We start from the raw sequence: 27,708 nt of genomic DNA on the forward strand, positions 1-27,708 counted from the left end.
TTTATTATCTGCCACAACCATTGTCACGACGTTGTGCGACGTGTGGGGATGATGACTTGTTGCGAGGAACACAAGAGCACTAAAAACCATGACTAAAAGGATTCTGTACACAGTACTTTTTTAATCTTGTTGCCTAAATGGCCTGTGGGCTGAAATAAAGGCTTGTTTATTTGTGTTACTTTTAAGGTCAGTGGAGGGGAGGGGGGTGACACCATAAAGCCAAGGAGAACACAAGTGTGTGTGTGTCTCTGCATCCACACTTGAGAGATAACCCGGTTTGGTACCGCTTTTACTGTTGTTTGGGTCAAGGCTGTGGAATTCTGGGAGTTGGAGTTTGTTGTGGGGCCCCAGAGCGGAGCACAACAAACTCCAACTCCCAGAATTCCACAGCCTTGACCCAAAGGGAGTCAAAGCGGTACCAAACCGGGTTATCTCTCAAGTGTGGCCGCAGCCCTTCTCTCTCCATCGTCCTGTGGGCGGGAACCGGTGGGCAGAGCCGCCTTAGGGCCACCCCAATGGGCGTCCTCCTGGGCTGTTCATGAGGAGGAGGCGCCTCCCGTAGCCTCTCCTCAAGATGGCCGCCGCTCCTGAGCGACCTGCGGAGGAGGAGGAGGAGGAGGCGCCGGCGGCCCTGAGGCGCCCCTGAGGCGGAGGTCGGCAGCCGTCCGTCCCGGGCTTCCCTTTTCGGTGGAGGTTTCTGGGCTGCCAAGGCTTGGGCCCCAGCAGCAACGCCATGCGGCGGGGCTAAGAGCCGGGGCTTGCTTCCACCTCGAGTTAATAATGTTAGCAGAGGTAAAAATCATAGCCAAGGAAGAGAAGGGGAGGCTGGTGTTTGTGGAGGAGGGAAGGACCTGGTTGATCCTGCTCAAAATGGAGGGCGTTTTGTGGGATCCGTCCCTGGATTTAAGAAGGGAGGGGAATGGAGGACGCGTCCGGGGAAAGGAGGACTCAGGCCTCTGTTTGTGGCAAAGGCTGCCCTCCTTCCTTTTCTAAAGGGATTTCTGGAGCAGCCCCGCTTTTTCGTGGGCCTCCTTGTTTTGCTCCACAATCGGGGCTGCTGCTTTTTGGGGCTGGGCCGGTCTCGAGTGGTTTGTTTTTAAAAATTGTGTGTTGTGTGTGTTGTTTGTGTGGCTGTGGGCTGCTCAGTGGCCTCCTTTAGGCTCGCTTAAGGAGAGACGTCAGTGTGATTAAGCTAATAATAACGCCTGCTCCTCCAGATCAAGGCTGTTTGTTCTCCCACTGCTCAGGCCTCCTCCTCCTCCTCCTCTGGCTCCAGATTTTTCCTTTCATTCCGGGAGAATTTCCCATTAAAGTCCCTGGGAAGGAAAACCCCCCTTTTTAGGGCTGTCTGTAAGGTATCTCTGCAGAAATAACCCCGTTTGAGGCCCTGCTTCAGTGCTAGGGAATTCTGGGAACTGTAGTCCTCTGGGGGCATTTTATGATTAGGGATTTTTGTGGGTTTTGAGGGATATGTGCCCCTGTTTCTAGAGGAGTTTATTCCTGATGTTTCCCTTGCATCTGTGGCTGGGGTCTTCAGAGAATGATGGCATGGAAGTGAGTGGGATATGTATGTGTATATCAATATATATATATATATATATATATACACACACACACACATATTATGTATGCATATATATGTGTGTGTGTATACATATATGTGTATACACACACCTACAGTGTATATATATATATATATATACACACACACACACACACACACACCTACAGTGCATGTGTATATGTATGTGTGTGTGTACTGTATATATATATATATACACACACACACACACACACACACACTGTGTGACCCTGAGTTGGGAGGAGTGATTTCCATGTTACACACAATACACAGATTAACATGGAAATTACTCCTCCCAACTCAGGGTCTCACACTGTGTGTGTGTGTGTATACACACATACATACATACATACACACACACATACATATACACATATATACTATACACACACACACACACACACACATCATACATACCCCATTCACTTCCATGCCAGCATTCTCTGAAGATGCCAGCCACAGATGCAAGCAAAATGTCAGGAAGAAACTCTTTTAGAAACATGGCCACACAGCCCGAAAAACCCACAAAAAGACTACAGATGCCGGCCATGAAAGCCTTCGATTTCACATTTTATTATTATTATTTATTAACATTTATTTATAGAGCGGCTGTAAAGTTTGCACAGTGCATTACATAGTAAGGATCAAATAAAATAGGGGGGGGGGGGGAGAAGAAGAAAAACCTGTCAAGCGGCATACAATCTAAAACAACAGCATTACATGATTAAAATATCTCTAAAATAGTACTAACTGGTATACATTAAACACAGTGTAAGCGGTGGATTAACAACCAGTAATTGGGAATGCCTCCCTAAACAAGAGTTTATTAGCCTTCTCTGCCAGAAAGCTCACAACAAACTACAATTCCTAATGGTGGTAGAATTCAAAGATACACCGTATATACTTGACTATAAGTTGACCTCATGTATAAGTTGAGGACAACTTTTGGGGCCAAAATTATGGCTTTTGCTTTGACCCATGGATAAGTTGAGGGTAAAACTTAGAGGCATATAGCAAAGGATCTAAAGGATGAAGCAAAGCAAAACAATGTCAAAGAACTTACAAAATCCCAGCAGGCATAACTGTTTGTGCTTACTCTTAAGGCTGGATGGATGAGAGAGTAGAGGGGGTCAGTGCTTCCAGGACAGAGTATACTCTTGCTTTTCATCAGTTAGTCTTAAAGGTGCTACAAGATCTCTTTACCTACAGTTCCCAATATTCCATAGCACTGAGCCAGGGCAGTTAAAACAGCCTCAATCTGGGTTATTTCTGCAATGTGTTTTGGACCCTTGTGTGTGTTGTGTGTCGTCTCAAGGCCACCCTAAGGTGACCCTATCACAGGGTTTTCTTGGCTACATCTCTTCAGAGGGGCTTTGTCATGGCCGTCCTCTGAGGCTGAGAGAGTGTGACTTGGCCAAGGTTGCCCAGTGGATTTCCATGGCCGAGCCAATTCAAGCCTTAAAATGATAGTCCAACGCTCAAACCACTACATTTTGCTAGCTGTTAGAAATAATGCAGTGTGATGCCACTTCTAATTGCCGTGGCGCCATCCTACACAATCCTGCGATTTGTAGTTTTGTGAGGCATCTGCATTGTTTTGGCAGACATAGCTGAAGACCATGTAAAACTACAAAGCCAAGGATTTCATAGGATGGGGCTCCAGCACTTAAAGTGGTGTGTTGTGTGCCTTCAAGTCATTTCCGACTTATGGTGACCCTAAGGTGAACCTATCATGGGGTTTTCTTGGTAAGATTTGTTCAGAGGAGGTTCACTATTGCCTTCCCCTGAGGCTGAGAGAGTGTGACTTGCCGAAGGTCACCCACTGGGTTTCATGGCCAAGCTGGAATCCAACTACATTATTTCCACAGTGTAGATATGCACACTTTATGTCATGAACTGAGAGGGATCCAGGTTAATGCTTTGTTGTATACTGCCCAGCAGTTTCCTTATCAGCTTCATAAGTTTCTTGCATGGGATTGTTCAGGTGATTTTGGTCAGGTAAGGACATCAGGTGTGTCAGTGTTGTCTTTACAAGATGAGTCAGAGTGCAAAAGCGTACAGAAAACAACTCCAATCTTTTTTGGCATATGTATGTTTGGGACTAGGAGTGTGATTGGTCAAAAGGGAGCACAGCCTTGTCATATGCAAAGGGATCTTGTAGCCCCTTTGAGACTAACTGAAAGAAAGAAGTTGTCAGTATCAGCTTTGAGCCTATCTCCTCAGATCCATGTTTATGAAGAAGGCTCAGAGTCTGTGAAAGCTCATGCTACCAGCTTCTTTCTCTCAGTTAGTCTCAAAAGTGCTACAAGATCCCTTTGCATACTGATTTTCCACACCAACACGGCTGTGTCTTTGTTTTCCTTTCAGGTTTGGTACTTTCTTAGCCAGTCTGAATGACTGATTTCATAGTGTTTGTATGCTGAGTTCTTGGCTGAATGCCAGTGATTCGCTTTTGGTGTAAAGAGATGATTCTTATGTGGTACCGAGTTAAGGCATGTAAACTATGGTTTTGTTTTTGTTTTTTAAGCAAAAGTGTTGGCAGACCTCTAAGCTACACAGAGTAGAACATGGTGCAGTTTGTTGTTTGCTGCTATATGCTTAGGATTTTTCAAGGGGTCTAACTATTGTTGACCTAATAGTTGATTGTTGTTGTATGCCTTCAAGCCCACTTCAGATTTATGGCGACCCTAAAGTGAACCCGTCACAGGTTTTTCTTGGCAAGATTTGTTCAGAGCGGGCTTACCATTGCCTTGGTTTTTAGGTCGAGAGAATGTGACTTGAGTTGGTTTCCCTGGCTGAACAGGGATTCGAATCTTGATCTCCAGAGTCATAGTCCAACACTAAAACCCCTAGACCAGTGATTCCCAAACTTTAGTTTTCTAAATGTTTTAGATTTCAGCTTCCATCATTCTTTACTGTTGACGAAACTGGCTGCGGCTGCTGGGAGTTGAGGTCCAAAACACATGGAGCACCAAGGTTTGGGAATCACTGCTCTAGACCATGATATTTTTGTATAATATGTGACATACCTTGTGGCTAGGTGGTTTTCCACTGAAGTAGTTTACTAATACCTTCGTCTTAAAGATATTGATCTCGAATTTACTAAGCAAATTGAGCTTCCTTATAGTATTGGGCCATTGGTTTTGCAGCAGGGTTTTTTCTTTATCCTTGTGTCGGAAACTCATTTAAGTAGAGATGGTAATGTGTGAAAATAAGACATCCTGGAAGCATCTGATACACTGCTAATCACTAGTTTAGGTGCTCTGAAGTTAAGTAGTGAGGAGAGTAAGTTTGGCGATGATATGAAATCATTTGAAATTATTTGAAGTAGTAAGAACAACAGTGAGTTGTGAAGAACACAGAAAGGGTTCTTTAGATGGCGAAAAGGCAGTAAAATGATAAACACAAGTTAGTGTAACCAAAGGGATGCATACTGGGGCAAAACTTATCAGTTTCATCTATACACTGAGGGGATCTGGGCTGATAGCGACAGACCAAGAAAAGGAGCCTGACCAAGAAAATGTCCACCTAGTTTGTGGTGGCTATAAAAAGGTGAATTCCATGTTGGCCATAAAGTGAAAGGGAATTGAAAACAAAACTGATACTACCCTGCTCACCTTAATGAAATCCATGATGTGACATATCTGGAATACTTTGTACTCTTTTGATCACCGCACCTAAGATACTATAGAACTGGAAGAGGTGCAGAAAAGGGTAACCAAAATCACCAAGTGACTGGAGCAGCTACTGTGTAAGGAAAAATGACAGCATATGGCACTTTGATAAAAAGACGAGTAAGGGAAGGTGCAATCTGTGTGTGTGTGTGTATATATATATATACATATATATCCTACCTTTATGCTATTGCAGGACATTAGGCAGCTTGCAATATAAATTAAAAGAGAATACAGCTGAAATCATAATAGTAAAAAGCAATTATAACCAGTTAATTAAACTGAATAAAAACATTTAAAACATAACCGATGTGGGAAATGTACAGCACATGCAAGATATAGTTCCAAAACACACAGCAGAAAAATCCAGTTTAGGACTGCTTTAACTGCCATGGCTCAGTGCCAGGGAATTCTGGGAATTGTAGTTTTGTGAGACATTTAGTCTTCTCTGTCAGAGAGCTCTGGTGCCACAGTAAACTACAATCCTCAGGATTCCCTAGCACTGAGCCAGGGCAATTAAAGTGGTCTCAAACAGGATTATTTCTGCAGTGTGTTTTGGACCATACTGATGGCTCTCAACTTGGATGGCTTTAAAAGATACTTGGATAAATTAATGGAAGCTTTGCCCTTTATTAACTCTAGTATTGGAGGCAGTATTCTGCAGTGTATCTGTTGCCTGGAGCCATGAAGGAGAGTGCAGTTGTGGTCTTGTCTCGCTGGCAGGTTTCCCATAGGTAACTATTTTGCCACATCATGAACAAAACATTGAGACTTACAGGCCATTGGTTTGGATCAATATGGCTTCTTTTATTCTTATTTCTCTCAGGCAAGTAAGTAAACTGACTTCAGGTTTACTTGCTGATGCCTTCTTGTTGTTGCCTCAATAATCTATGGGACAAGAAAGTATAGAAAAATAATGTTGTTTCCTGCCAGCATGGTATGGTTCAATTTAATTTGGAAACTTGTGTGTTCTTTTACCAGAAGAGGTTTTACAAATGCATTTTTCTACCTGATATAGAAAAGGCTAGGAGCAAATAAGAATGATAATAAAATATTATTTAGGTAGTAGTCAGAGTGTTCAGGATGCTTGTCCACTTAGACCATCTTGATAATTTCTCACAACAACCCTGTAGTGTAATTCAGTATGAATGTCTTCACATTGTAGATGCACTGACTCTGGGAGATAATGGCATCTTTAAAGCCACACCTGGTTAATTTGTGGCAGATCCATACTCACAACCTGTACTGTAAAACATTAATTCTACCTGTGTTTCCTGTTTGTGCTGCAACGTGACTTAAAAGTTTACTTGTTCTTACAGTAACTGGAGCGTTTAGCAGCATACTATGACAGGTAATGAAATACTGTGTTGAGAAGTTACTTTTTTCCCTTAGGACTTGGTTGCTCTTTTTGGAGAGCTGAAGTATTTGTTTTTATTGGGTATGTTGAGGTCAAATAAGAACATTCTGTTTTAATCTTTCATTTTGATCCTGTTCAGATATGCACATTCCAGAATGAAAGGTGCAGGGTGGTACTAGTGGATTTCTACCAGTGTAAGAGCTGGAGACAAAGATGCCTTGCACAGCAAGTACTTAGCCAATATTTGTGTACTGATGTCTGTAAAATGAGCAACAATAAGACATAGCTTCTGCATTAGCCTTTTACCTGGGCTCTTATAATTACATTTGAGGATAATTGGAAAATACACATATGGATAGCTTTATTTTTATGTTACAGTATTATGATACATATGTGAACATATAGTCTCTTAATAGTGCCCTTCTATATGTATAAGCTATACTGTGTTCAGTGGGTCTTGCTACCTACTGAATATTTTAATTTTGTAAACTCATACGTTTGATTAAATATAAATGTAATTTGTTTAAATTAAATCTACCACAATAGTTTACAACTGGGATGGTATTTTCATTGGTGAACTTAGCATCTCAGAATTGCTAGTCAGTGGCATTGTTTACAGACACACCAAAAAGCCACAAGTGAAATTTCTTTGGGATTCTGGCTATTTATGAATGAACTCTACAGTTTGCTCCATCTTCATGGTTCCTGTCTACCATGACTGCTAAAGAATCTTGCCTTACTGGGATTTCTAGTCATTTCTTCTAATAAGTTAGAATCTTTGGTTGTGTGTGTGGCTGTTAACTTATGGTGATCCATGAATTTCAGTGTTCTTAGGCAAGAAATACTGAGAGGTGGTTTGCCAGTTCCTTCCTTGAAATCTAGCCTACAGCACCTGGCAGTCATTGGCAGTGTCTCATTCAAGTATTAACCAGAGCTGACCCTGCTTAGTTTCTAAGAACAGACAGGTCTCAGTCTGTTTAACAGTCTCTTTTGGTTTGTTTACCATCACTGTGGAAGAGAAAAGCAAAGTGGGAGCAAATTATCTCTACGGTTGCATCTGCACTGCAGAAATAATCTGTTTTGACACAACTTTAACTGGCATGACTCAGTCCTATGGAATTCTGGGAATTGTAGTTTGCTCTCTGGCACCATAGCTCTCTGACAGATTAAGTGCCTCACAAAATATAGTTCCCAGAATTCTATAGCATTCAGCAATGATAGTGAAGTGCAGATACAGCCTATGTCATAATGTCAAGCGAGTCACAATAAACCAGAATTCCAGACTTTGTTTTAAAGAATTTTGTTTGCACATGGTCTTTGTTTATTCTAGTTATTTGTTATATTTCTGTGCCACTGAGTCCATGCAGCTCACTGAGCAGAGCTAAAACCATAGAATAGAAAAACATAAAATTTAGCACTAAAACCTTTCAAAAAAACTATGAAGTTAAACGAAAACCAGCAGTAGTGATAAAATATAAAAAATACAAACACAGATGGCAAGTGAGGAGGGACAAAATGGTGCGCATCTGCGGTGGTGCATGCAAGAATGCACCGCCATTTTAACCAATAGGGCTTGAATATCCACAATATTTTCGATTTGTGCAGGGGGAGGTCTGGAATGGATTCCCTGCGAATCGGGAGGGACAAATGTATTTCTACGTTTAAAGATGATATAAAATCTACTCCCAGAAATAAAATAACATTGGAATAAAGTTTCTTATTTCTCTAGTTTGTCCTATGTTTTGGTCTAGATTTCCTTAATAAAAGAAAAGAGGAAGCAAAAGTTCATTGTCATTTATGATTATCAGTCTGCTTAAGAAATAGAGCTCTTTTTCATGTTTTGATTCATGATGTTAAGTGTATTAATGGAAGTGGGAGAATTAGGGAAGCCCATTGTAGAGAAAGTTGAAGCCTACCTCAAAATTTGAAAGCAAGATATGAATAGCTTAAATGTCTCCATTGTGCAAATTGAATAGTGCTGATATAGTTTTGCTATTGTTCTCATCATATACAGTAGTTGCATTTAGATACCATTCTCAATAACTATTTCATCTTCAGTAAAGTTCTAGTATGCAAAATACATCTTTGCAGTCTAGCCATCTTAATCAGAGATAGACAAGCTGTGTTGTCAAGATAAATCAAAGAGATTACCAGCATGCCATTCTGACTCTATCAGTTGCAACAAGATTAACTGTGCAGTAAGAAATTGTATTTTAATTTCCCTATAGGCCATAAATTGGAAACAACTTTAAGGCACCCAACAACAACAAATATGTGGTAATGTTTACTTTCCTTGCATCTAACTTGTGAGGTTCTTCTTGTATAGATTTTTATACAATGTAGAGCAAAGGATGTTTACCTTGATATTTTAAACAATTTTCAGAAAAAGTAACTGACAGTTTCTTTGGCAGTGTTAGTTATGCTGCAATTGCCTTTTTTGTACATTAGCAGGAATATTGGAATTTTGTTTGACACATTTGTGTTTACAACTCCTCTGTATTCATAAATCTGAAAGAGAGCTCAATTTGATCCACAGTTTTGAAACTGATACAGCTTTGTTCATGTGTAGACAGCACAGAATGTACCGGTATCTGTAGAAACTGTTAGCTAAAGGAACCTTTCATATCATTTTGGCTATTTACTAATAGATGTATGTAGTTTTTGGAGATGCTCTGACTTTTAGCAGTCTAAAAAATGATGATGTATTTTACTTTGACTCACACAACCACATATAGTCCTCCATAATTTTATTCTGTGTTTATGGCTACACCACCTTTAAGAAATTGATTTTTTTAGCATACTTTCAGTTATAGTCTGAATGCTGTTGGCATTCCTAATTAGAACAGACCCATTAAGATAAAGGAAGTTACACAAGTGTTTGCTCACCATTTAACAATTTATTCCATAGGTCTACTATTGTTGGGACTAACCAACACAATTCTTGCTTATATTTACTAAATATGTACAGAACAGAGTGGCTCAATGCTGTGGAATTCTGGGAACTGTAGTTTCTTGTGGCACTAGAGCTCTCTGATAGAGAAGATTAAATGTCTCACAAAACTACAATCCCCAGAATTTCATAGCACTGAGCCATGGTAGTTAAAGTGGTGTCACACTGGATTATTTCTGCAGTGTAGATGCAGCCTTAAGTATTTAAATATATTTTAATAGCATAATTTTCATTCTGTAATGCAGAACATGGTATTTTCAAAGTTTAGGACCATTAGCTATAGGATGTTATACATTTCTCAATCTACTACAGCTAGTCTTGTATGTCAGTGATTTTTGCTATATCAGGCAATGTTTCTGTTCTTTAAATATACAGACAGAGGAAACAACACCTAACTTTGGTTTCAAATAAAAGCAGTTAGTTGTGCAGATGTAAGAAAAATCCTGTATTTAAAAGACATAAACAAAGTTCATAAAACATAGGCATTCCTCTTTATATTTATGACTGCCCTAGATGAGCTTAGGTTTGAAATTTAACAGCGACCATCCATCCATCCCTTTATTTATACCTCATCTTTTTTCTGTAGATTGGAACTCAAGGCAAATTAAGGAGAAATGGGAATACAGCCCATATAGCTGAAAACATAAAAGAACAGAGTTAAAATAATATTAAACTGATAGTATTGATCTCTGGAAAGAAAAAATATTTGGAACAATAATTTAAAAACATAGTGTAAAAGTAGCTCAACACATTAAAACAAAAAGCCCTGTATATGTAAAACAATCAATACCAAATCTAATGAAACAGAAAAACTCACCTGCCAAAGTTTCACTAGGAGAAGTGTTCCAGAGTCTGACACTAGCTATGGAGAAGCCCATCTCCAATATTCCTACCAAATGTATCTTGTGAAAGCAATGTGGTTAAAATAAGCAACTCTCCGGATGATTGTAGAAATACATCCTTCAGAAAATCTCGACCTGAGCTATGCAGGGCTTTGTAGGCCATAACCTATAAAGGTGGTGTACTTAAATGGCTTTTTAAATATTTTTAACTGTATGTTTTAAATTGTTTTTAAGTGTTATAAGTTAGTTTAATTCCATTTTAATTTTAATTTCCTTTTTGTTTTATCCATATTTTATTTTAATTTGTAAGCTTCTTTGAGCCATAATAATAATAATAATAATAATAATAATGGTTTTGGGGAAAAGGTTGGGTGTAAGTAAAGTGCATAACAACAACCACAGTTAACATTTTAAATTGTGCTTGGAAACAGACTGGTAGCCAATGGAGCTATTCAAAAAGGGAATTGTGTGCTGCCAGTAAACATAAATGAGTCATACTTTTATTACAGATTTTAAGGTATGACTGTGAAAAATGTGCTAGGTCATTACCTTGTTATTTGGTCTCTAGATCTTCTAATGTGAATGCATTGCCGTGCCCTCCTGGAGGTGTTACATGATTAGAGACAGTCATATGACACATGATGATGCATCTGCACCCATTGATTTGTAGAAATCCCTATTCAGATGCCCAGTTCTGGTTGGTTGACTATGACTAACACAATGAATATAATTATATACATATTAGTACTGTTCACACAACCACAAATAGTAATGGCTCATTAGCCTAAGCTATGGCTACAACACCCAGGAGATTATGAATAAATGCTCTGGGTTCAAACCTTTGCTGGTGCAGTTGCTTAGTTCCTCAGTGTAATCTTGAGTTCTTATGCATGGAAGATTTCTACCTAGGCTTCCCATATCCCGCCTGGGGGCGGGACTTTCCCGATTTGGGGTGGGTCCGCACGGTCCCACCCCGGTTTGGCCCCACCCCCAGGACTCCCCCCCCCGCGAGTCCTCCAGGCTTGGCTGGGGCTTGGAGGACGTCTGTCTTCCAAGCCCCAGCCATGCCCTGGGGGCTCCTCCGCGATCGCGGAGTCCTCCAGGCTTGGCTGGGGCTTGGAGGACGGCTGAAGCCAAGCCCCAAACCTCTGCCTGGCTGCCTCCGTCTCTGGGGGGGGGGGGAAATCCCGGGGGTGGGGGCAAAACGGCGACGGAGGCAGCCAGGCAGGGGTTTGGGGCTTGGCTTCAGCGAGGCCCCATTCCCTTGCCTGGCTTCCTCCGTTGGCGACAGAGGCAGCCAGGCAGGGGAAAGAGCCTTTCCTCTTTCTCCTCCTCCTCTTCTTCTGCCTCCTTTTCTTCCTCCCCTTCTTCCTCCTCCTCTTATTCTTCTTTCTCCTCCTCTTCCTCCCCTTCTTCTTCATCTTTTCCTCTTCTTCTTCCTCCTCTCCTCCTCCTCCTCCTCCTCCTCCTCCTCTTCTTCCTCCCCTTCTTCCTCCCCTTTTTCCTCCCTTTCCTCCTCCTCTTCATCTTCTTTCTCCTCCTCTTCTTCTCCATCTCTTCTTCTCCTCCTCCCCTTCTTCCTCCCCTTCTTCCTCTTCCTTCTTCCTCCTTTTCCTCCTCTTCCTCATCTTCTTTCTCCTCTTCTTCTCCATCTCTTCTTCTCCTCCTCTTCCTCCCCTTCTTCCTCCTCCTCCTCTTCTTCTCCTCTTCCTCCTCCTCTGCCTTTTCCACTCTTCCTCCTCTTCAATGCCCAAATATGCTGTTTGGAATGGGGGGGGGGGGGAGGTTAGCCAGAAAGGGAAGCACATTTCTGCCATCTGTCTAGGAACAATGCCAAAATGTCCTCCATTTTGATCATGCCTAAGAAACATGCATTTATATTAACATTTTTAAAAAAATCATCAATTTTTTTGCGTGTCCTCCATTTAAAAAATGTGTCCTACATTTGAAAATTTTGTCCTACTTTTGTCCTACATTTGTCCCAGTTTGGAGGTCCAGAATTATGGCAACCCTATTTCTACCTCTTATGTGGTAGAAAATCTGTGGCTAGAATTGTATGTGACGGCTATTAATCCCAAATTAAGAATGATATCACAAAACATTGTGCTCTGCTAGTATTGTTGGCAGAGATGCACATACTTAGAATTAGGGTGTAATTCTAATGGTACAAGCCTTTTAATAATCTTGGCTGTTAGTCTCAAGCCATTTATAATTCTGTGCTTCTCATGTCAACTGCCATTGGATTTCAAGTTTCTCTTGGTATGTGGATTGAAAATGCCTTTAAAATGTAACATAATATTCAAGTTGTGAAACAGAACTTTAAGAAGGTAGAATTATAACGTATACAAATGATGGTGGCATGTTTATTAAACATGGTAGATGATGTAAACACAAGGAAAAATTGAAATTTGTTGATGAATAATGTAAATAAAATTATGTTAATAATAAAAAAATGATGGTGGGACATGCACAGAGCTACCAGCGCAACCATGTACATGCACCTCTATTGAAAAGAATGGGGCTTGCCATCTGTGGGTGCTCAGTTCCATGGATGGCAAGACCCCACTGTATAAAGTGTGGATATAGTTTTTACACAAAGGTTAACATGGGTCCAAAACACACTGCAGAAATAATTCAGTTTGAGACCACTTTAAGTACCCTGGTTCATTGCTAGGGAATCCTGGGAGCTGTAGTTTGTTGTGACATCAGAGCTCAATGTCTCACAAAGCTACAATTCCCAGAATTCCCTGGCATTGATAGTGTGTTTTGGACCATAATGTAAAGTAATACAATGATTTGCAATGTGTAGCGTATTTCTCTTTAAATGGCATTGTTATTTTTAGTTCTTAAACTTAGTTTGTTGACATCAGCTTTTTTTTTTGGAAGAAAACAGGTTTGAAGTTTCAACTGAATCAATTCAACATTGTAGGATAAGTAGAATTAAATTGTCGCTGGAAAGCAGCCACAAGGAAATTTTATAAGGCTTTGTAATCTTGAGATGATCTTTATACAGACATCTTGTCATCTTTCCTTGCAAGGTTCATTTGCTCTACTAAAAGTGTAGTTCTGAGTGTGTGTACTCAGAAGTACATTAATGTTATCTTATGCTTACTTTAACTTGTTTGTTTGCTATATTTTATTGCTTGGAATTTTAAATATGTATTAATATGTATTACTTTTAATTATTTTTCCTAGAATGTATGCCACTAGCAGATTTATTTTATTTTTTCCATTTTTAATTTATTGTATGTACAGCACTGTGTAAATTTACAGCACTTTATAAATAAAGCTTGATAATGATAATAGAGTCCATCCATTGGCATGTGGCCTTCCTCTCTTCCTATTTCCCTTCACCTTTCCAAGCATTATTGTCTTTTCCAGTGAGTCCTTCCTTCTCAAGATGTGTCCGAAGTATGACAGCCTCAGTTTGGTCCTCTTGGCTTTCAGGGAGGTTTCCTGCTTGATTTGCTCTAGGACCCATTTGTTTGTCCTTTTGGCTATCCATGGGATCCTCAGCTCTCTTCTACAGCACCACATCTCAAATGAATTGATTTTCTTCCTATCATCTGTCTTAACTGTCCAGCTCTCACATCCATACATGTTTACTTGTCATAGATCCATACATGTTTACTCATCATAGGGTTTACTAGGAGATAGGGTTTACTAGATGATAGGGTATTGGTATTCAGGCCTACTGTATACCAGGTTACTAAATTATTTTACAAAAAGTACACAATTTGCACAGAAGGAATGTGGATATGATATGCTCCACTCAACAGCCCAATGGAAACTTAGCATCCTCAGTGTTCATGGAATGTTGATGAAAAAATGTGGAGAAGGGGAATGGCAATGAAATATTCTGGGGTGGGGGGAAAGCATAGCTGAAACTCTGAATAGGAGCACTCCATTTAATAGCATTTCATGCAAGGTGGAACTTGTAAATCCTAGCAGTGTTTTCTAAACATCAGATTGCTCAGCATGTTAATTTGAATATGATAACATATGCCAATGTGAGCTTCAAAGAGTATTTGTAGAGCAGTGTTATCCATAAACCTGCAAGGACTTTGGAAAGCCATATATTTTTGAGGAACTGAGGCATAGTGCTTATTGTACTTGTATAAAGGTTTTCGAGTGTTGAATGCTCTGTAGGAGGTTATCTGTAATAGAACTTTGTAGAGAGTATGCATTAAATATAGTGCAGTATTAGCACATACTTGATTTAAATGTTGCAGAGATATATTTCCAGGAAAAAAGTATAATAATTTACTTCAGTACTATGAAGGGTTTTGTATAACTGAGCATTACTGGACAGTGTTTGGGAAGGATGGTCTGCATTATGGACATAATATATCAACATTTTTCACTGTAATTTTCAGCTCATATTTAAGTTGTTCCCATGCTTAAGTTTCTTTGTATTTTCAGGAATGTTAAAGATTATACTAAAAATAAAACTGGAAATCTAGAGATCCTGGAAATCCATGGATAGCACCAACTGGATGCTACTTACAATTTTTGTGTCATCAAACATTAAATAGTTTTTTTTTTGTGGGTTTTTCGGTCTATGTGGCCATGTTCTGGAAGAGTTTATTCCTGATGTTTTGCCAGCATTGGTGGCTGGCATCTTCAGAGAATGCTGGCATGGAAGGGAGTGGGGTATATATACTGTATGACCCTTGGTTGAGAGGAAGTGATTTACATGTTAATCTCTGTGTTGGTCTGTTGTTGAATGGCAAGGCCTCAACGTGACTATTTACTTAGTGACCCATTGTTTGCTGGGAAACCCCCCTGACCCTGGCTGGTTTTCATTTGCATTTGCTGGGTCTTGATTTTGGTGTTTTTCAGGACTGGGAGCTGAACTTTGTTTACTTTCAGGGTTTCTTCTTTTCTGTTGACGTTGTCTAGGTGTTGGTGGATTTCAGTGGCTTCTCTGTGCATTCTGACCTTTTGTTGGCATGGTCCAGAATTTAAGTGTTTTCAAATTGCATTTTATGCCCAGGTTGATGTATAACGTGTTCTGTTACTGCTGATTTTTCTGGGTGACCCAGTCTGCAGTGTCTCTTCTGTTCCTTGATTCATGTTTGAACACTGCATTTGGTGGTCCCTATGTAGAATAAACCGTTTGTCAATTTTGGTAGTTTTGAACTTTTCCCATAGTTTATCTCTTGGGACGAGATCGAATGCAGATTTTAAATCAATAAAGGCGGTAAAAAGTGTGCCCTTAGCTGAAGCAGTGTATTTTTCGGTGAGGTGTTTAAAGACTAGGGCATGGTCAACTGCAGATTGACTGTTTCTAAACCCAGCCTGTTCTTCTCTGATGATAATAAACTCTTCCAGAACATGGCCCCATAGCCTGAAAATCCCACAATCCCACAATTAGGAGCAGAAAAATAATTTCCCCTGAGATCCAGACTGTCCCTGACCTGTGTGAAGCTAACTGCTCCTTTCTTAGCCAGAGAAGATTGAATTTCTCAAGAAGTCTTTATACTGTGACATCTGGAGAAAACATTTAGGTGATATATAGGTAAAGCATACCAAGGGTTTTACCTTTGTTGATACTTTCCTGTTGCTAATGGAGTTGAAATTTTATTACCTGTCTTTTACTGCCCTTTGTCCCTAGTCCCCTTGTGGTCAAGAAAGGGAGTGGCCTCTGTTTATTTATTTTATTTTTTATTTATTTAGGGTATTTATACCTCGCCCTTCAGCCCTAAAGGCTATCAGAGCGGCCATTTGCTTTGACATCCATCCAGACCATTCTATACTGACAACAGAAGTAATTTCTGAAACAAAATGTAGGCCTGTGACACATCATTTCTCTTCTTCTTTATGGTTTTTAATATTTTCACCTGAAGAAGAAGCCAGTGAAGCTTTGAAAGTTTGCCTGATATATTGTGTGTATTTTGGTTGGCCAGTATTGCTCTTTTGTGGATTATGTATTTTGTTGTATTTTTTCCTCTTACTTGTCCCCTAAGGTATGGTATGGTGTGTGTGAGGTGGTAGTGGTTGGCCTTTCATGGAGGCTGAGCCAGCAATGGATGTTCAAGGCACTTTGTTGCTGCTGGCAATAATGAAAGGAAGAACACTCATTAAGCATCAGTGTTGTAAATTCTTATCTAGTCTTCAGTAAAACAAACTGCTGCCAATCCTCTGCTAAACCTTTAGAAAAATGTTTTGCGTTATGCCGACAAACATGAAGTAGAGACTGACAAAGCAAATTATTATTGATGGGATAAATATATAGAATTACAATGTTCATGGTAAACATACTGAAGAGTCATTATCTTTTATGGATTACAGCTTACGTCATCACATCATAGAAGTGCGTGCCAAATAAAATGTGTTAAAAACCTCTGTAGTTTCACTGCTGCAGAAGGCTAACATTAAAAGTATTGGTAAAAGTGTTGATTAGAAACACACAAATACACTGTGTTAAAATTAGCCATATTAAATAGGTAATACTTTGCTTAGTAATGACAATGTGGGGGAACATTATTTTGCCTTTGGAATCTGCAGGATTAGAAGTAACAGATGTAGTGCTGTGTCCTTAATATGCATATGTCTGAGTTTAAAATATAATCTTATTTTGTTAGGGTTTTTTTTTGTACAGAAAGAGTAGAAATGATTCAATTGTTTAATGCTATAGGTACTGAATTTGGAATTTCAAAAACTTGAGTAACTAAATAATATAGTATTTTATTTGAAAATTATATCTAATTGTTATGCCATATTATTAAAATCAATTGATTATTATGTTAAGAAAGCTTGAGTTTAAAGGAATAAATGAAGACTTCTTGTAATTGCAGTGTACAAAGTTAACCAGTAATTAAAACCAATATACAGTTGAAAAATAGATAAATAATATGTCTTCACTGTTTTAAAATTTTGTACAAATCTACTTTGTAATTTGTTCTCATTTTCTAAATTAAACACCTACATTTCTCAGTACCATAATGTTCTCATTTCACTGATGTGCTGTTTTTATCCTGGTTTTTAAGAGATAAAGGAACAGAAATTGGCCTTTGTTTTTAGAGATAATTTATGTGTTGTCCAATACCATAACTATGATAAATGTACTTTTATTCGTTTTACAATGGCCCCTGAAGAAGGCCAATTTGTGAAAGGCCGAAACACATTGGGCTTTTTAAGATAAGAAAGTTTGTGGACCATCAATGGCACGTAGGACTTCGTTTCCTTTATCTGTTCCACTATGCATACATGCTTTCAAGTTTTTTCTTAAGTTTTAAACAGAGGGCTAAATTCAAGGGGGGGGGGTTGCATAGTGGAAATTAATTTTCACAGGTAGAACAAGAGAGGGATTTAGTATAGTTTTCTAATGTGCAACTAGTTTATTTATCCTGAAAAGAAATTTATTTGGAAGTTCTATTAAAAATTTGTGCTTTCTCTTTTTTTTCTCTTTTTGTTCTCCTTCCCCCCCCCCCCTTTTCTTCCACAATAGGTAGGGATAATGTGAGTTGTGAACACTGTAGGTGTGCTACTCTGTTCCATTGTGCAAAGTGGATAGTGTGCCATCTCATGTCTGTAGGCTTTCTCATTGGTTTAATCCACTGCATTTACCCTATGCATGTTTTTTCTTCCACTTATGTTGAATGTAGCCCACTACTTGGAAACATGTTCCACTGGGTTCAGTGGAATTTATTCTACAAAAGTGAGCATTTTAGCCTGTATTACAATTTTCTCACCATGCCCTACAGATCAGAATTCACAAGTAAAGGCATCCCTCAATGAAACCTGTAACAGTGAAGTTCCATTTTACAAAGTGTTTTTATGCCTGCTCAGCCTAGTTTCCCCCCCCCCCCCCTCATCCTCCTTTTCACTGGAATTTTCTTTTAGTAGTTTCAGTTTTAAGAGGATGGTGAAAAGAAGACCAGAGAAACATTCTCAGTGTCAGGTTGCAGCTGTGTGTCTATTAAACAATGCAAAAAGAGCAAAATTCTTCTGTAGTTGATCCTATTATATCTGTCTTTTCTAGAGTTACCTGCAAAAGGCAAGGTAAACAGCAGCTGCCTCCAGAATCTCTTGCTGAGCATGTGTGAATAGCAAAACAGTGGATACGCCTACCTCACCAGCTGTCATCCAGCATGTTACACAAGCAACAATTTATACATTTGGATGCATTTTCAAAGAATCATTCAAGTGGTCTCTAGAAGGTTCAAAATATTTTTGTTTACTTATGCAAGGCTTACCTACCCCCAGTGCTATGATTTGACATGGTTAATTTTGAATAAAAAGTCTGCTGGGGTCTTTTTGATAGTGTAGAAAACGATCTCTATTTTTTCCATGTTGTTTCTGCCTCTGATATTACATTTTCTGTCATACATGTAATGCCTAAAACATGATAGTCGCACTAGAAAAATCCATTGCTGGACCTCTCAAAGAATGCAGAAGCTTGCTAGACAAGGATGAAACATATGGAGTAATATACAAACATGGTGGTTCTGTAAGCAGATAATAAAATCTGGTGCCTTTGTTGATTAAGCATAGGGAAGTAAGTCAGTCTGATGCAGCCCAGCATGCGTCTATAAACATCATTTTCTAACAATTTGTACTAGGTAGAAAATGTTTTAGTAAAAGTGGCTTGTCAGCCCTTTTTTCTTTTCTTTTTGCATTCGCAAATCTGAATTTGTCTAAATATAGAGTGATAGAATAGCTGTTTTCCTGTGCTTTAACACATTGCAGCACTCCATTTTATAGGCTGAAATTTTGTATTCAGGTGCTCACAAATATCTATTTGGGTTATAGTCCTCACTGCCAACTCTTCCTTCACTACTGGTTGAAGTATTTGGGGCATGCTCTGTGTGTGTTCTAAGATACATTTTGTGTTAACTAGTATTGACAGAAGCTGAATATGCCCTGGATCTTCTGCAGAATACAGTGCATCCCTATCCGGTATTTGTAGATTCTTCAACAATTAAATTTGCAAGCTTCTCCAGTTTTATGAAGGCAGAAGATAGCAAAGCTGTTCCTTAATACATGTCTGTTACTTCAACAGAGCGTGATAGTCCTTGACTTGAACTGTTTACAATGTAACAATGAACATGGCTTTCCTGTGGGATAGCACAAGGCTGTACTAATTGTCAAAACAGGCAGTGGATTCTCTGCAAGACATAATCACTAAGTTTTAGCTAGAAAATGTTGTCAGGACAACTGAATAAAGTAATAGTTTTTAGCAATGCTCTGGTTTAATGTTAGGAATGTGGCAATAACTTTTAAAAAGCCTACTATAAAGAGATATTACCCCCATCAGAAGCGATGAAACAACTTGAAGCTCAGCCTAGAAAACTTAGGAACAGTCTACAGTCCCTCAGTTCTCGCGGTTTTGAAACTCGTGTCTCTCGCTTATGCACGAGGGACAAATGGAGGGGAAAACAATAGGGCACGTGCTCTGTCAGCCACACGCCTATATTCAAGCCAATTGGGCTTGAATATAAGTGAAACTCTGTTTGCGCAAGGGATCCGGAACAGATCCCCTGCGAAAAAGGAGGGACAACTATATGTAAACTCACTATATGTATCCACTGTGGTTTGGTTCCAGAAATCCCATAGATACCAAAATCTGTGGATGCTTAAGTCCCATTATCTACAGTGGAGTAGTAAAATGGTGTTCCTTATATTTAATAGCAAAATCAAGGTTTGCTTTTTGATTTATGGAGAGTGGAATTGGTGGATGCAGAATCCATGGATAGGAAGGGCTGACTTATCCTTGACTGGATACTTATTTTTTTAATGCCATATGTTGGCTGCTGATAGGAGAAGGAAGAGAATAAGATTGAAATACATTTATCTCTTTGTTGGCCTTCATTTGTGGGTGTTATTATTGGGCAGTCATCTGAGGAAGAGGATCATCGGTTTGTATTATAGAGGTCTTTTTTTCAAGGACCAGGTAAGTTTGTTCCTTGAAATATCCAGCCCACCCTTGTTTTTGTCTAATATGTTAATTGGTTTTACTTTGTTAATTTAGTAATAAATATCAGAATTTATATTTGTGCCTTTGTCTGCTAAAAATCCTGTTAATTTTAGCAGCAAAGACATACACTCCAAATTCAAATTGTTGGCATTAGTCAGCTAAGTGGATTTTCAGCAAGGGTAGATTTATAAATGGAAAGCTAGAATTCCCCTCATCTCTCTTTCCTCAGACAAAAGTCTGATGAAAATCACCAGTTCTTACAAAAGGCTTTTCACATGAATTGCTTCTTTGAAAAATATCTAAAAGCAGTCCTGTGTAGAAAGCTACGTTGTAAAAACACTCTTAAAACATCCTATCTCATATAAAAATATACAGTCATTCTTGAAGTGAAGGGAATATAAAATAAAAACCTTTTTCCTGATAAAATGTTTAATTGCAGATTGAAAGTGAAATTGTCATGGTTTTATCATAGTTATGGGTATAAGTAGCTTGTCTTTTTCCCCTGTAAACAAAATAGAAGCAAAGCTTAGGTGCTTGCTTCAGCCAATGAGGGGGGGTTTATACAGTGGTCCTCCACATTTGCTGGGATTAGGGATAAAGTACCCCCAAATGTGGAAAAACCACAAATAAAAAACCCATTATTCTTTTTACCTAAGAGAACACCTTTCTGGGGTCCTTTCTTGAGGTCCTGCAGTGCAACTCTGTGGTCAACGTCTGCCAGAAGTTGATAATGGAATCATGCTGGAGGACCTACAGATGCCCACAGAAGTATTTCTGTAGGACCTCCAGCACAACTCTTTGGTCAACTTCTGGCAGAGTTTTGCTGGAGGTCCTAGAAATTCCTAGAGAGAACATATTAATCAAAACTGCACATAATCAAATCCACAAATGTCAAGGCTGCAAATGTGAAGGGCCAAATGTATATGGAGCCATCTGTGATCTGTTGATGGAAGAGTTTTGAATGATGAGAAGAATCAACTGGAAAACAGAATATTTTTCACTTTTTCTTTAGGTGCTGGACATAATACAGAGTGGCATATCACTGAGACATGATCACCCTCTAAATCCTGAGTGGTTGAGACTTTATATTAAAGACATTCTAAAATAATCTTCAGTAAAATTATTTATTTATATTGTATAGTGTCAAGGTTTTTGAAATATTTGACAATTGTTGTGGTTTTCTTTATTCAAGGCCTAATTATCATTTCCATCTAGGACAACATGGACATTTTTATCAAACAAGCTTTAACTCCTTATTCTGTAAAATACTCTGTTGTTTAACAATGAGTTGTTCTCAGCCTACAAATGTACACATCTGTACAAATGTACACATTTATGTGTAATCTGTTTTGGGCTTTGCTTCTACAGAGGCTCTTCTGTTGCCTTCCTTTACTTTTGGTCTATAATTGAAATTTCCCCATTTGATGAATAAGCCAAATAAATGTTAAAAAGTCTTCTCTAGAATGTGCCATTATGAAACTTAGGGGCTGTACAGACTGGCTTGAAGTGGCAGTGTGGGTTTGGACGTGCATGCCCTGACACTGTCCCCATGCCCAGCATCATGCCACTTGACCGACTGCATGGCGAGTGACGTCACAGTGCTCCTTTGGCATGGCATTCTATATGTCGCACACTGAAATGAACGCCGAAAAGTGCTGCATGGCTGGAAGGGTGGCTTTTTGCTGGCTGTAAAAGGGGGTGGCATTTTGCCATTTCTTTTAGAGCTGGCAAAGCTCTGGATTGGGGCCGCATTATGCAGTTGCCCTGATCTGGCTCCAAAATTAATGGCAAAATGCTGCTCTATTGGAGCGGACTAGAGTCCTTTAGTTTTAAGTCACTGTCAGACGTACAGTTTTACTGTGAAAAGTATTGACATCATTTTATCATTGTTGTGATTGCTTTTCTACATATAGGCAAGTCTCTTCCCCAATGTACATCATTTCAAACTTACAGTGTTTCTTCAGAAATCAATGAATACTTGAAAGTCTTATTCAGAATGCTTTCCCAGAGTGCCTGTGTAGCTGAGCATTGCAGGAAAGCAAGGAAGGACAGGTTAGGGAATGAGGAGGAAGTGAGAGAGTGTCTTTGGAGTTTTAGCATGGAGTTTGGAGTAACAAGAAAAGGCAACTGGTTTTCTTTTACCTGCCTGGGTTAAGGGAGTGGGGGGGGGGGGGCGGCAAAGTAAACAACTCCATTTTGACACTACTAGTGGAAACAGGTTTTCTTTGCCTTCTTAAAATGGGATCGGAAAGGGAATGATGCAATAGGAGTTTTGATATTGAAAGGTTTTGCTTTGCTTGCTTAGGTGGGATGTGAACAACCTAAGTCTGCTTTCTTCACTTGGGAAGCCTGCTGGAGAGAACACAGCAGGTAATGTGCCGCCTTTCCTCCTGCCATTTCCTCTGAACTAGCTGCAGAAGACCCAGCAGGAGATACGCTGCCTCCTGATGTGTTTCCTCTACCTGGGAAACCTACTGGAGAAAGCACAGTAGAAGAACACAGTTCTTACCAGTTACCCTCTGTCTTTACTACTATGAAGAGGAACTGTCATCTAATGTCAAGTAAGGTCACTTGAGTCAAGTATAGAATCAGCAGTTGCTGCTGTTTCTGGTCCCTCTGGATAACATCTGTAGCCCGAAAAAAGGAAGGTTTTGTGCTTTAGAATTGGTGGTGGATTGAATAAAATCACTAACTTTGTGGCTGCTTCATTTCCAACCAAATGTTTTCCCTCATCTCTAGTAATATCCTATTTAACTGGCCTCACCTATTTATATCAATCTCAGTTTAAATCATGGGTCCAGCAACACTGCCCTTACATAAATTGAGACCTTCCTGTAATTTTGGAGGTGCTTGCAGTTTAAGAAAGATATATAACAATGTGTAGCTTTGACTGCAGAACTGAGTCTCCAAAACCACATTCTGGCCTTTGAGTCCTGTGATAAAGTCCCCCTCCCCCTCAGCAACATACCTTACAAGCCAAACTGATAGGTTATGTGTATCAACGGGCTCAACAGACTACCCTTTTGGAGTGGCCTGCAGCTGCCCATTTCCTTACTGGATTGGGGCCATGGCAACTACGGAACACTGTGATGCCTCCCACCGTGTGGTTGGGCACACGGTTTGGGGGCAGCCGGCATGTATATGCCACATCCCCATGCTTCCCCCACACCTGTGTATAACGCTGGACTGTACAGGCTCTAAGACAAGCAAAATTGTGACTTGTGCATCTATACAGGTCTATAAAACAACACTTTGAGTAGCATTTTGATAGCATGAGCTTACGTAGACTTGAGCCTACTTCCTCAGATGCATGCATATCTGATGTATTCCACATGCATCTGAGGAAGTAGGCTCAAGTCTATGGAAGCTCATGCTACTAAACTATCAGTCTCAAAGGTGCTGCAAGATCCCTTTGTATACTGATTTTCCAGACTGACACAGCTATGTCTTTGATGCTATTTAGAAATCTGTGGTAGCTACAAGTTTTGTGTGATTACTTCAAGCATATAGTGGTGAGTGGCTTTTTTTAAAAAAAATGTATGGATTGGTATAGTTAAGTGTTGTATTCTCCCTTTGTGAAAAATGGGTCATTGAGTTCATTACGTAACATTTCTATAAATCTGAGAGGAAGGAAACAGTGGTACAAGAAAATACTGCAGGATTAACAAATAACATACACTTTTAATAGTACTGTATAAGACTTTAGTGCAAGTGAAGCAATGAGAATATGAAGCATTAAGTACTGACTTTAGGCGTCCATATAGGAAGAATTCCGCAATACAGAAGTGTAAGCACTTTTAAATTACTGTTGTTTCAATAAGAGAAGCTTTGTTGGATGAATTTGGTAAAGTCTGTCCCAGCTCTCTCTACCCAGATACTTTGGATAATTAGGACTGAGGGACTGGTGTCCCTGTCATCTGTAATAATTCCATCACCCCTTCCAGGCTTTATGTCTGTTAAAACCTCAGTTTCAGGTGTTTACTGTATGGCTTGTACTGGGTAACTGGGACCCAAATGTCCTAAAGTCACCAGGTCATATCTGTTCTTGGCAGCTAGGCAGGGTCAGCCCTGGTTAATACTTGTATAGGAGACTGCAAACAAATGCTAGGTGCTGTAGGGGATACTTCAGAGGAAGGAACTGGTGAAACCAGTTCTGAGTATTCCTTGTCTAAGAAAACCCTATGAAATCCATAGGGTTGCCATAAATCAACAGGCACTTTGAAGGTGTATATATATATACACACAGAGAGACACATATTTAGTAACTTGAACCTATTTTGAATTTTATTGATGTACCACCCCCCTGCTGTCGCAGAGTCTCCCTGCACTATCTGACTGAATGTTCTTCAGTTTGGCATTAAGGACATCTAGGAATATTTGTCATGAGGAACTTCAGCATTTAGATTGCTGGGATGGCAAAGCATCAAATGTGCGTGTTATTACCCAGTAGAGTAATCAATAAAATTATGAAAGATGGGGATACTTAGCCCTGATATTAAAGTTTCTTGGGTTTAAATAGTGGATTATGTCCTCTGATGTTCCTTATAACGTATTCGAGATAGTGTGACATATTCTTTGCCGAGATAGACCAGCTGCTCAACTGGACCCACAGCTCTACAGTATTGCCAGGAGCTATAGTGGCATCCTAGAAAACACTTCCTTTCTTGTCCCTTCAGCAGACTTCTAGTTGACACAAGATTGTTCTGCCATTTGAGTTGTAGTGTATTTGGCAGCCATTATATGAACTTCATAAGATTTTTTTCTTTAAAAGTAGAATATAAATATTCTAAACAAATTAATGAATTCCTTACTTATGAAAACTGTAGCAATGTTGATTGATGAGAGACATTTCCCCTTCCCATTCAAGGTGTCAGAAAGGAGAAAAGATTATTTTCCCCCAGATTATATTAGCCTACAGCTAAAGATCTAAATCTTGTTTGTTCTGATCATCAACCTTGGCCTTCATGTCTTCTAAAGATTTTTTTTTAAAAAAAAAGATCTGTGGCAACTCTACAGTAATCATTTGTCTTTGAAGTTACATCTGGATGGATGAACAAAACAGCATCTGCACTGTAGAATTAATGGAGTTTAACACCATTCTTGCTGAATGGTAATGGTGTGACAGAGGGACAGAGAGATGTCAATGTGGTGACAAAAAAGCACTCCAATCAAAAAGAATAGCAATAACAAAAGTAATCCTATAGAAGGGGACCTTGGTATTCACGGGTTATCCATTCCAGACCCCCTATGAATACTCAAATCCATGGATGCTCAAGCCCATATTGCCACACCATCACTGGGGATGATGGGGCTTGTCATCTGCGGATGCTCAAATCTGCAGTTGGCAAGTTGGCAGATACTGAGGTCCCACTTTAGAAAGCTTTACAAACACTGTAGAAATCGACTGGGTGATCTTGGACAAGTCACATGCTCTCAGCCTCAAGGGAAGGCAATAGCAAACCTCCTCTGAACAAATTTTGCCAGGAAAATCCCATGATAGGTCCACCTTAGAATTGCCATAAGACGGAAACAACTTGAAGGCACACAACAAGAACAAGAACAGCAAAAACCAAATATATTGCATGTTCTTACTCGTATAGTATTTAATTTACACAGTTGTCAGATTGAAATAGAAAGTAACATATATTGCTGCAGGATGCAATATACAGGACATAGGGCATTGATGGTGAACCTTTTACAGACCGAGTGCCGAAACCCAGACCCTACGTATTTATTGCAAAGTGCCACATCCTTCTGGCTTTCTAGTAAGAAACTCTGGCAAACGCAATGCTAGGGTGACAGCATGTGTGCCCACAGAGAGGGCTCTGAGTGCCACCTCTGGCACGCGTGCCATAGGTTTGCCATCATTGAATAGGGTATTTCTTGTTCTTGGCTCAAGAGAAAGTCTGGAATTTTTCCAATAATTTTCTAACTAGACAAAAGAGGATGGTCTAGTAGTAAATAATTTTGCTCTCAACTTTTTTCCATAGTGACACTCCTCCCCCCCCCCCCCCCCCGGTTGATGTTAAGCTCACAGCAATTATTTGCCACTGCAAAATTGGGCAACCAGTTTGGATTATCTTCTTGGAAGTCATGGAATCTGCAGAATATCTCTTAGCTTTGGATGGGATTCCAGTTGATATTGATGCATCTATCAATATCCTGATCACTTTGTGGAACGTGAAGTTGATTTGATGGCAGATACACTAGTTCCTATGTTTCAGCTTCTCCTGAATAGAGATCCTAGTCTATTTCTTACTTATCTGGAGAGTTGAGGGCAATGAAAACAGTCGGAAAACAAAGTACCGTTGGTAGAACTCTTGCAGTAAATCTGAACTACAGTTGGCAAACCTAATTCTTTTCAAACATCATCAAATCTACATGACGTTGTCCATCAGAGCTTCACCAGTTCTTCAGCCCATCCCATATTGTAGTTAGGAACCCTTGGAAGACTGATGTCACACGCCTGAAAAATATTGTGAGGACAAAATTGCTTGCATAGTAATTAAATGGGACAGTTGAATTGGTTTAAGTTATGCAAGTGTCTAGAATTTCATCTGGTCCTGTGTTGTTGGATGAACTTTTTCTTAAGGCCTGGAAACACAGGGGATTAGGAAATTCAAAATACAGTTTATTATGTGCCTAGTTGATCCTCGCTCCTGTTGATTCACTACATCACGCAGGGAAGACCTGATGTGCTAGGTACAAGAGGCAGAGAAATACCTCCTTGTGAGAGGAAGTCTCATTAAAAATATTAAATATCCTACTTTCCTCAGAGAGCAGGACCCAAGTTGGACAGAAATGGAGCTAGAGTCGTCCCAAACTACATAGCTGCTCTTTTGAAAGAAGTGCAGCTTTACTCAAGACAGACAACAGATCAAATGCCTTTACTAGGCCAACTTTGGTCCAAAACACACTGCAGAAATAATCCCATTTTAGAGTGTGTCAACTGGCCTGGCTCAATGCTAGGGAATTCTGGGAACTATAGTTTTGTGAGATATTTAGCTTTCTCTGTCAGAGAACTCACAGGCCACAATAAACTACAGTTCTCAGAATTCCCTACCACTGAGCCAGGGCAGTTAGAATCATAGAATCATAGAGTTGGAAGAGACCACAAGGGCCATCCAGTCCAACCCCCTGCCATGCAGGGAATCCAAATCAAAGCATCCCCGACAGATGGCCATCTAGCCTCTGCTTAAAGACTTCCAAGGAAGGAGCCTCCACTACACTCCAAGGGAGTTTGTTGCACTGCCCTTACTGTCAGGAAGTTACAGTGGTCTCAAACTGGATTATTTCTGCTGTTTGTTTTGGACTCAGACCCACTTCATAGTGGTGATTTGGACTGTAAAGATCTTTGAAGTTCAAGAGTAGGATAATTGAA

At 39.7% G+C, this 27,708-nt stretch overlaps 1 protein-coding gene across 6 annotated transcripts in view; it reads left to right on the top strand.

The window, feature by feature from the left end:
* Nucleotides 1–532: 532 nt before the first annotated feature.
* The window catches only part of SNX13 (sorting nexin 13), an 88,386-nt gene continuing 61,210 nt past the window's right edge, over nucleotides 533–27,708 (top strand). For 4 of the 6 annotated variants that reach the window (XR_016281940.1, XM_089533112.1, XM_089533116.1 and 1 more), the window contains exon 1: nucleotides 533–792. Coding sequence is in view for 5 of the 6 variants with exons in the window: in XM_089533112.1 (XP_089389238.1) it covers nucleotides 781–792 (12 nt within the window). In the remaining variant the exon portion in view is untranslated. The remainder of the gene's footprint in view (nucleotides 793–27,708) is intronic. The other 2 variants (XM_089533113.1, XM_089533115.1) reach the window with 1 other exon arrangement.

The sequence above is a fragment of the Sceloporus occidentalis genome, unplaced genomic scaffold, assembly GCF_023333645.1.
Source record: "Sceloporus occidentalis isolate IW3139 unplaced genomic scaffold, rSceOcc1.0.p SCAF_7, whole genome shotgun sequence".
Taxonomy (NCBI): Eukaryota; Metazoa; Chordata; class Lepidosauria; order Squamata; family Phrynosomatidae; genus Sceloporus; species Sceloporus occidentalis.